Here is a 10,961-nt window from a genome sequence, read left to right as displayed (position 1 = left end):
ATAAACGGCTGACCTTGAAAATAGAGTCAGGAGAGATAATTTGAAAAGCATGATCAAAATAAGAGTTTAGACATGATCTTCCAAGAAATTGTCTGGGAAAATCACCCTGATAGTCTAGAAGCAGAAAGTGAAATAGAAATTGAAAGAATCCATCGGGGAGTATCTCTCCTGTAGCAGAGTATCTCGGGCCCCATGCTGCCCCCTCATCTGTCACCACTGTCGCCATGCCCCAGAAAAGCAAGGAAATAAAAGACTTCTTGCTCACAGCCAGGCAAAAGGATGCCAAATCTGTCAAGATCAAGAAAAACAAGGACAAAGTGAAGTTTAAGGTTTACTGCAGCAGGTACCTGTACACCTTGGTCATCACAGACAAAGAGAAGGCAGAGAAACTGAAACAGTCCTTGCCTCCTGGTTTGGCTGTGAAGGAGCTGAAGTGAAGATATCATTCAATGTTACACTTGTATTAAAATGTGTTTAAAAAAGAAAGGAAGGAAGGAAGGAAGGAAGGAAGGAAGGAAGGAAGGAAGGAAGGAAGGAAGGAAGGAAGGAAAGAAGGAGGGAAGAAAGAAAGAAAGAAAGAAAGAAAGAAAGAAAGAAAGAAAGAAAGAAAGAAAGAAAGAAAGAAAGAAAGAATCCATCAATCACCTCCTGAAAGACATCCCAAAATGAAAACTCCCAGGAATATTATAGCCAAATTCCAATGATCCCAGGTCAAGGAGAAAATATTGCAAGCAACCAAAAAGAAGCAATTCAAGTACTGTGGAGCCACAGTCTGGATAACACAAGATCTTGCAGCTTCTACATTAAAGGATTGGAGGACATGGAATATGATATTCCAGAGGGCAAAGGAATTGGTATTACAACCAAGAATCAGCTACCCAGCAAAACTGATTATAATTTTTCAGGGGAAAAAATGGGACTTCAATGAAAAAAGAGCACTTTCAGGCATTCATGATGAAAAGACTTGAACTGAATAGAAAATTTGGTTTTCAAATATGACCCTAGAGAAGCATAAAAAGGTAAACAGGAAAAAGAAATCATGAGGGATGTTAAAAGGTTGAACTGTTTACATTCCCACATGGGAAGATGATACTTCTAAGTCATAACAACTTTCTCAGTATTAGAGCAGCTGAAAGGAATATACTTAGAGCAAAGAGGTGTGAGTTGAACATGAAGGGATGATATCTGTAAAGCATTTATTTTTTGTTTATCCTTTCTTTTTTTTTGGTGGGGCAGTTAGGATGGGGTAGCTTATGTCTGGGGCTGGATTTGGGCTCGGGGCCTCCTGGATCTAGGGCTGGTGCTTCGTCCACTGTGTCACCTAGCTACCCTATGATGACATCTTTTTTTTTTTTTGAGGCAATTGGGGTTAAGTGACTTGCCCAGGGTCACACAGCTAGTAAGTGTTAAGTGTCTGAGGCTGGATTTGAACTCAGGTCCTCCTGACTCCAGGGCCAGTGCTCCACCTAGCTGCCCCTATGATGACATCTTTAAAATAAAATTATAATAAAATAAAATTAAGAGGTGACAGGAATACACTGGGAGAAAAGGAAAGGAAGATTTGGAATGGGGTAAAGTAGCTCACATAAAAGAAGCAATAAAAAGCTTATGAAGTGTAGGGGAAGATGGGGAAACAGCGGGGGAGTGAATGGGCTTTACACTCATCTGATTTGGCTCAAAGAAGGAATAACATACACACTAAAGTGAGTATAGTAATATATCTTGCCTTGTGGGAAAGTGAGAGGGGAAAAGGATAAGATGGCAGATTAGGGGGTGGGGGGCAGTAAGAAGCAAAACACTTTTGAGGAGGGATAGGGTCAAAGAAGATATAAAATAGAGTAAATATCAAAGGGAGGGAATAGGATGGAGGGTAATACAGTTAGCAATAGTAAGTGTGGATGGTGGAGGAAAGGCAGTGAGCTCCCAAATTCATTACACAATCGCTCCAAAAAACATACAAATAAGGTCATAAGAAAATGCCCAGAGCAGCAAAACTCACAGAAGAATGTGCTGAAATCATCTTCTAACCAAGAATGGCTTGGAAGGTCAGAAGGAGGGAGCTGCTGTGCTGATACAGGAGTTGGGCCCAACCCCACAGTCACCTTGACACAGATCCAGTCTCAGGAAGTCCTCACCAGAGGAGACCCCCAGAGTCTCTGAATCAGCGGAAGCACCAGTGTCGTCTGGAACTAAGCTCACAGTCTGGTGAGTGGGCTGAACCCTGGGTAGGGGAGAGACTACAGGGGTCTATGCTGGTGCTAAGGCAGAACTTGGATTTTACACCCCTACTGAGAACCAGGTGGTAGGCTCTAGTAGAAGTAGCCCATGTTGGGGAGGGGCACAGGCTAACAACCACAACACACAAAGCTGGTTGATTGGCAAGTTGGTCTGGGGTCATCTAGGACCAGGAAACAGGCTGGGCGAGGGAAGAACCTGATTCTCCTTAAATCATACCACCTGGGACTTCTTAAGATTGGGATATTGCAGCCTGGAAACAGTGCCCCACTTTAAGGAGCTAAAAGTCTAGTAAAAGAAAGGCAAGATGAGCAGACAGAGCAAGGTGAGGACCATAGAAAGTTTCTTCAGTAACAAGGAAGACCAAGGGGCACCCTCAGAGGAAGATGTCAACATCAGGTACCCTATATCTAAAGCTTCCAAGAAAAATAAGAATTGGTCTCAGGCCATAGAGGTGCTCAAAAAGAACTTTGAAGATAAAATTAGAGAGGTAGAGAAAAAAATGGAAAGAGAAATGAGGATGATGCAGGAAAGACATGAGAAAAAAGTCAACAGCTTGAAAAGTCAAATGGAAAAGGAGGTACAAAAGCCCTCTGATGAAAATAATTGCCTAAGAATTAGGATTGAACAAAGGGAAGCCAGTGACTTTATGAGAAACCAAGACACAATAAAGCAAATCCAAATGAATAAAAAAATAGAGGGCAATGTGAAATATCTTCTGGGAAAAACTGCCGACCTGGAAAATAGGTCCAGGAGAGATAATTTGAAAATTATTGGTCTACCTGAAAACCATGATCAAGGAAAGAGCTTAGACACCATCTTCCAAGATATTCTCAGGGAAAATTGCCCTGAAAATCTAGAAGAAGAAGCCAAAATAGAAATTGAAAGAATCCACCGATCACCTCCAGAAAGAGATCCCCAAAAAGAAAACTCCTAGGAAAATTATAGCCAAATTCCAGAGCTCTCAGGTTAAGGAGAAAATATTGCAAGCTGCCAAAAAGAAAGAATTCAAGTACTGTGGAACCCCAGTCGGGATAGCACAAGATCTAGCAGCTTCCACATTAAAGGACCGGAGGCATGGAATATGATATTCCAAAGGGCAAAGGAAATGGAATTACATCCAAGAATCACCTACCCAGCAAAACTCAGTATTATCTTTCAGTGGGAAAAAATGGGACTTTAATGAAAAAGAAGACTTTCAGATATTTGTGATGAAAAGACCTGAACTGAATGGCAAATTTGACTTTCAAATACAAGACCCTAGAGAACCATAAAAAAAAAAAAAATTGAACCTGGGGGACATACCTGGGGTCATACAGTGGGTGACTGTCTTGTATCTGAGGCCAGGTTTTGGCTGGGATCCCCCTGGGTCCAGGAGTGATGATTTGTCCACTGTGTCACTTAGCTAGATGATAACATCTTTAGGGTTAAACTGAGCGGTGAAGGGAATTCATTGGGGGAGGGAGAAGGGCAGAAGTGAAATCCTACATGAAAGTAACAGGAAAAGGATCATGGAGTGGGGGAAGAGATGGGAGAGGAGCAGGACAGTAAATGAATTTTACACTCATCAGAAAAGGCTCAAAGATCTTAAACTCATCAGAGCTGCCTCAAGGAGGGACTAATAGACACATCCAACTGGGTGGAGTAATCTATTTAATCTGGGCAGTAAATGAGCCTAATGCTCATCAAAATTGGCTCAAAGACCTCAATCTAATAAGAATTGGCTCAAGGAGGGAATAATGTATGCACCCAATTGGGTACAGTAATCTCTCTAACCCTGCAGGAAAATAGGAGGGGAAGGGGATAAAGAGAGAGGGGCAAAAGAAGGAAGGGCAGAGTCGGGGAAGGGACAGACAGAAGCAAATCCCTTTTGAAGAGTGATAGGATGAAAGAAGATGGATAATAGAATAAATATCATGGGGAAGGGAATAGAATGGAAAGGAAACAGTTAATAATAGTAATCATGAAAAAGGGAAAAGGGGAAAAATTGTACAAAAAAATATTTATAGCAACTCTTTGTGGAGGCTAAGAATTGAGAATCAAGGGAATGTCCATCAATCGAGGAATGATGGAAAAAGCTGTGTCATGATTGTAGTGGAATGGACTTGTGCTACAGGAAATGACAAACAGGATGATCCCCGAAAAACTTTGAAAGACTAATGAACATCGATGTATAGTGAAGTGAGCAGAGCTGAGAGGACATTGTGAATAGTGACAGCAGTATTGTTCAGTAAGTAATTGTGAATGACTTAATTACTCTCAGCAGTACAATGATCCAAGACAATCCCAAGGAACTAATGAGGATGCATACTATGCATCCCTATAGAAAGAACTGATAAAAAGAACACTTGTGGATTTTACATATATAAACTGATTGCAATCTTGTGGAGGGTTAGGAAAGGGAGGGAGGGAGGGAGAAAAATTTAGAACTCTAAATCTTATGAAAATGAATGTTGAAAACTACTCTTACATGTAAATGGAAAATAAAATAAATGTTTGTTGAAAGAAAAAAATAGTGTGAAAGAAATGAGCAGGATGCTATCAGAAGGACTTGTGAAAAATGCAGTCCATCTACATAGGAAGAACTGATGGTATTTCAATACAGATTAAAGTATAATTTTTTTTGTTAGTTCCTCTTTCTAAAGTTATTTTGTTTTCTTTCAGAAACTGACTAATGTTGAGATGTTTTGCATGACTGTACATGTATAACTAATATTGAACTGCTTGTGTTCTTAAGGAGGGGTAGAGAGGGCAGGAGGAAGAGTTTTTTTAAAAAACAATGTGAAAATTTGTAACTTGGGGAAAATTCTGAATAAATAAATATTTTTTAAAAAAATAATCATGGGGCAGCTAGGTGGCACAGTGAATAAAGCACTGGCCCTGGATTCAGGAGTACCTGAGTTCAAATCCGGCCTCAGACACTTGACACTTACTAGCTGTGTGACCCTGGGCAAATAACTTAACACCTATTGCCCTGCAAAAAAAATCACATTAAAAGTAATGAGTGAGAACAGTTTGGAATGTTGTCTCTTCAAGGGGATTTCCATTTAACAGTAAGATCCCTGAAGAGGACCATGCTTGTTTCAAAGGGATGAATAATTTGTACCCTAGCTTAACATAGTGCCAAGCATGTGGTATGTACTTAAAAATGCTTTTTAGATTATTCATTCATTATAAAGTTTGCGTCATACTTCAGAGAAGCAAGCTTTCTCTGTCCTGCTAAAGCATACCATATATACTCTAAAGTGTTCTCTTCCCTGTCCAACTATTTTTATTATCATGGAAGGAAGTTTAGCTACTCTTCTCTAATGCCCTTTTAATTGTAAGAAATTAATTGTGATTTGGGGTTTCAATCACCCCATCTTTGCTTCATTATGGTCAAACTCTTTTCTTTCTTTCCAGCTTTTTATGAAAAAATGCCACGTCACAATATTGCTAATATAGATAATAAAATTTACAGTCATTTGAGCTATGATTATACTACCATATTAAATTCAAATTTAGTTATAATGCTCCCAGTAACATTGGACATGTGCTCGGTGAGAGGGACAGACTCAACCACTCCATTATGCCATAGGTTTCATCCTACATAGATGAGGAGAAAGCCCATAAGACTATAAGAAAATGCTGAGTAGGTCATCTGTTTGAACCTGGACATTATATAGTCCCAAAATACTCCAATGAGAAAAAACATAAGGGAAAAAAAATCAATCATGGTGCCGTTTAAAATGGACTGGTTTTTTCTCTTGAGGTAAGGCTTTCAGAGGCTTTTAAAAGTAAGGGAGATTGGCTAAATGAGGGAGGCCATGGGGGGATTAACAAGATCCACCAGGTTTGTTAACTCCTGGCTGGCTTACCAATCTGTAAGGGCCAAGTTTATTATGGGAAAAGTTAATTGGGCAGCTCACCGTAATATTGGAGTTCATAAAATAATGAGAGACCTCTAGGTCTAAAGTTTCCTCCCTTCCAAACTGCCTTTTTAATTTATTTCTCCCAGACTAATAAAAAAGGAGATTAACAGCCTCTTTTCCACCAACAACCTGGTTTTATTAACGGGAACAAAATTTACAACAAAGGTGAAGTTAATAAAGCTAGGGACAATGAGAAAGGGAATAGGGGAAGAGAAAATGAATAAGCTCTCGGGCTTTAGCAAAGACTGACTCAAACCGCAAACTTGCTTCCAGCTCAGCTAACTCAAAGAGCTGGCTTCACTTTCGCAAACTAACCACCACCTGGGCTCCATAGTTTCAATGAGAGTCAGCTGTGCAGTCTCTCAGGTGTGCTCTGAAGCTCTCTCACACAACTCCTCTCTCCCCCCTTTTTGCCTCTCCCACAGAAAGGGGAGGTTCTTAGCCCTGCTGAGTCTCCAATTGGTTCAAAATACCCCCAGGGCTATTGACATTATAATTTGGCCAGGCCCATGTGAGCGTAGGGGAACTACTAGAGAAGGCTTAGATACTTAGTTGTTCTTTTCTATAATCTCTTCAAGTACACACCCATCTTCTCTTAGGATTTTCAAGATTACATCTTTTCAGTCTGAACATAATGAAGCAAAGATGGGGTGATGGCAACCCCAAATCACAATTAAAGTCTTACATAGTTCTTCAGAATTGCTGAAGAAATGGAACCTAGATATTCCTGTTTCAGAGTCCCTGATCCTTGGCAGATGGGAAGTAAATTGAGAAACAAACTCCATATCTATGTCTATTTATTTTAAATACACACACATACATATACATACATATACATATATATACATACACACACACACATACATATATATATATATATATATGAGGTAAATAGGTGGCAGAGTGGATAGGGGGCTGGGCCTCGAGTCAGAAAGAATCAGCTTCCTGAGTTCAAATCTGGCCTCAGAAATTAACAAACTATATAACCCTGGGTAAGTCACTTAATTCTATTTACCTCATTTTCCTCATTTGTAAAATGTGCTTGAGAAGGAAATGGCAAACCACTCTAGCATCTTTGCCAAGAAAAGCCCAAGTAGGGTCATAGTTGGACACAACTGAATATGTGTAAATGTACATTTTTAATTAAAGGGATTGAATCAGTCTTCTCTAGAGGGAATAGCCTTCATCTGAGAGTCATAAGACTGGGGTTATAAGTGTTATTGATTTACTATGTGACCCCGGACACATCAGGCAATCTTTCTGGGCATTGGTTTCCTCAATCTACAAAATGAGAATAATGAACTAATTTAATCTCTAGGATCCATTCCAGTTCTATCAGTTCTTCAAATAACTTTTTCCTTAATATTCCTACAAGCAAATAATACAATTATTTCTATAGTAGTGACTGGTTTATTTTACTTCTCTGTGGAAATGGCTTTTCTGAGGATTAGCATAAAATGTGCATGTACCACATAATGTGGTGGAAACAAACCAATGATCTTGAAGTCAGAAGTTCTAGCTCCTGGTCTGAAATTTATGAACTTGGGAAACTCACTTAACTTCTTCGATGTTAATATTTTCTAAGTCAAAATCTGGTGGAGAAGTTCAGTCTTTCTCATTTGAATGATTGTCTAGAAAGTGTTGTGACACTTTGAGAAACACTTCACCAAGATACTTGGAAAAATTCACAGGCAATAAGAGACACTGAAGAATTTTCACCTGAAATAAGAGGGAACAAATTTAATTCACCTCAAATTCATGGTTAATGTGAGAGGTAGAGAGCTATCTCCACACTGTGCTACCTGCACTCCAGTCATCATGCTTATCTCCCCAATTTGGTACCTTAAACTTTGCCCCTGCTAAGCCAAGAATCAGGTCTTCACAACACTTTTCAATCATATCCATAGCATGCCATTATACATATCTTCACCTCTTTTTCTATCTCCTCCTTGTATGGGCTCTCCCACATTTGATTATAAGGTTCTTGAAGACAAACCTTATCTTGCTTTTATATCCACAGGGCTTAGCACAGTGACTTACCCTTAGTTAGTGCTTAATAAAGGCTTCCTTTATCTATAATCTAACTAATCCTATCCTATCCTTCCTTTCTTCTTATCTATATATCATCTATCTATCTACCATCTATGCATTCATCCATCCATCCTTCTATCTATCTATCCATCTATCATCTCAAGCATTTAGTCCATGGCTATTACCACACCTTACCTAATGCCATAGCACTGCCCTGCATGTTCTAATATAATTCAATATCACTCTTCTGGAAGGGACCATGAAAGCTACTATTTCTGATATTGTGACCACTTGTGATGGGTAAAGTGTCAAGACCTCGGGTACTGTTGTCAATTTAAGTATGTAATTAGATTCCCACTATAATTAGTCATCTAATTGTACATCCAAATGTAGTCCACATTTGCACATATAATTAATTATGACTTAATTGAAAGCACTCTGCTCATAATGATTTGTTCTAATTTTCCTTCAAATCAAATTACCAAGGGCAAATTTGGTTTCACAATCATTGTGGAAAAAACCTTTCTATTTCTTCTCAAAATGTTAAAAAAAATGGGGGGGGAGGTGAATAATAGTAATTGGCTTCTTAAAAGGAAAGGACTTTCAGTCTCTTCTTATGAAAAGGATGTTTTCAGACAGATCATATTGAGAAGTAGATTGGTTTATATGTAAATCTATCAACAGAGATGGAGAAAAATCTTTTTTTTTAATGAATGTGCTCATTCTAACATTAATAAGATTAGTCTTTCCACTACATTGTCCTTTCTTGAGTCAGGACAGAGGGCAGTATTTGTTTGTAAGGGTCACCACACACAGAAACTTACTAATTAGTCATAGAACGCCATGTCCAAATCATCTTATCGCCAATTAAAAGAGCCATTTTAATTCCCTTTATGGAAAGAGTGACTTATAGGGCACTTCCACATATAATTAGAATTTCATTTACATGTTAAAGGCATTTCCTAAAAATTATAGGAGATATGGTCCATTGTAATGCACAGGGAATAAGGAGATTGAACCAATTCCTGAGGTGGGGGTGCAAACAATTGATTTAGCAATCTTCTCATTCATTCATCTTTCATGCTACTTTTCAATTCAAGGTATGTGGGGAGGAGCAGAGAGGACAAGATTGACAGAAAATTCACTAGGAGGTGCCTGCTCCTGTTATTTGGACATATGATGGGAAAAGAAGACACATTAGGCCATTAAAATTAATGCCATGTAAAGTCATACAAAGCATTTCCTGAAGCGTGCTCAAAGAGGTCAATTTGTGGTTCACCTGGGAACCATAGCTCTGAAATCACTGACTTGTGCATGTTAAAATCTCAGTTTTAACTTAGGCACTTAATTTAGCATCCATTAGAGCTTCTCTTCCATGCTGAACCTTGCCCTGAACAAGATGTCATTTCATAAACCCAATTAAACATGGTGCTTACCATGGTTTAAATACCAAGTCGGATTTAATGTATCATCCAATTTCACAGATCAGCAATGTTTCCCTTGTCTTAGGAGCCCTGAATCATTTGCCCATGAAAATAACATAACAGGGTAGCCTTTATCTCAGCAGTCCTAGTAGACAGGCCTTAATAAAAATAGTCTAAAAATTGCTTTCCTGTGGCTAAAACAATTGAGAAGGCTTCAAGTGGGTACATTAGAGAGGAAGATTGGATGTGATGGGAAGCCAGTATCCCAAGAATGAAGTTCAAGCTTGCTGGGATACAAAAGAGTGTTTTCTGGATGGTAACAAGCCACATTTCAAACAATAGGATAAAAATGTTTTGATCAGGAGTAAATACACAAAGATAATTGTGATGCCTTGGTACCCCATGAGGTGTTCAGATCCAAACCATATGTTATCAGTGATTCCCCTCTACTACATCACCAACTCGATGTTGCCTAGCCTCTGCTTGCACATTTCCAGTGAGATAGAACCTACTTCCTCCAGAGAGAACCATTCCACTTTGGGAGAATGTTATTAACAAGTTTTCCATTAGATTAAGTTTAAATGACCCTTTATATAATTTCTGCCCATTGTTCCTAATTTTGACCTCAGGAATCAAGTGGAATAACTTTTATTCAATTTGACAATGCAAAAATTAATAACAAAAACTGTCATTTATAGGTTTGTATATTTTTTCATATATTCCTTAGATCAAGTCTCACAAAACCCTATGGGATAAGGCAGCTAGTTAGAATAATGCATAGAGTGCTAGACTTGGAAGGAAGACCTGAGTTCAAATTCTACTACTGACAATAGCAGCAAGAACCTGGGCAAGTCATTTACCCTCTGTCTCCCTTAGTTTTCTTATCTATAAAATGAAGATCATAATAGCACCAAGTTTGCACTGTTGTTGTGAGGATCAAAAGAAAGAACACAATATAAAGTGCTTTGCAAACCTTAAAGGATTTTATAAATGCTAGCTATTTATATTGCTATTTTATTATTATAATCATTATGATCTGAATTCCTCCATTAAATCTTTCCAGTCCAACTCAGTATATATGATTGCTCCTTCCTCCAAACTTCTATAAAACACATTATATGAATTTCCCATATGGCATTGGGGCAATTGACCTGAAGACACCATTTGTGAATTTTTAATACTATGTATGTTCTTATCTTCTTTCATGCTCCTTTGAGTCATACTTCATACTTATATTTTTGAAGCAATCCAGGATAAGCTTGGAATGCAGAATTATGGATGAATGGTTGAACAAAGATAGAAAGAACTCTGTGAGGTCACTAAGAAGGTAAAATGGCTGAAGAAAGCAGCGTTGTTGCTG

The 10,961-nt window shown here is 38.5% G+C and overlaps 1 protein-coding gene across 1 annotated transcript; it reads left to right on the top strand.

The window, feature by feature from the left end:
• The first annotated feature begins 224 nt into the window (after window positions 1–224).
• Window positions 225–437, top strand: LOC122746093 (60S ribosomal protein L38-like). The gene has a single exon (XM_043991556.1). It carries the CDS (start codon window positions 225–227, stop codon window positions 435–437), a length of 213 nt encoding a protein of 70 aa, XP_043847491.1.
• The last annotated feature ends 10,524 nt before the right edge of the window (window positions 438–10,961 follow it).

This window comes from Dromiciops gliroides, chromosome 3 (genome assembly GCF_019393635.1).
Source record: "Dromiciops gliroides isolate mDroGli1 chromosome 3, mDroGli1.pri, whole genome shotgun sequence".
NCBI lineage: Eukaryota > Metazoa > Chordata > Mammalia > Microbiotheria > Microbiotheriidae > Dromiciops > Dromiciops gliroides.
This window is presented reverse-complemented; position numbering and strand designations above follow the sequence as displayed.

Excerpts from the sequence above, each read along its gene's own strand:
- LOC122746093 (XM_043991556.1), top strand. The coding sequence starts at position 225 with ATGCCCCAGAAAAGCAAGGAAATAAAAGACTTCTTGCTCACAGCCAGG.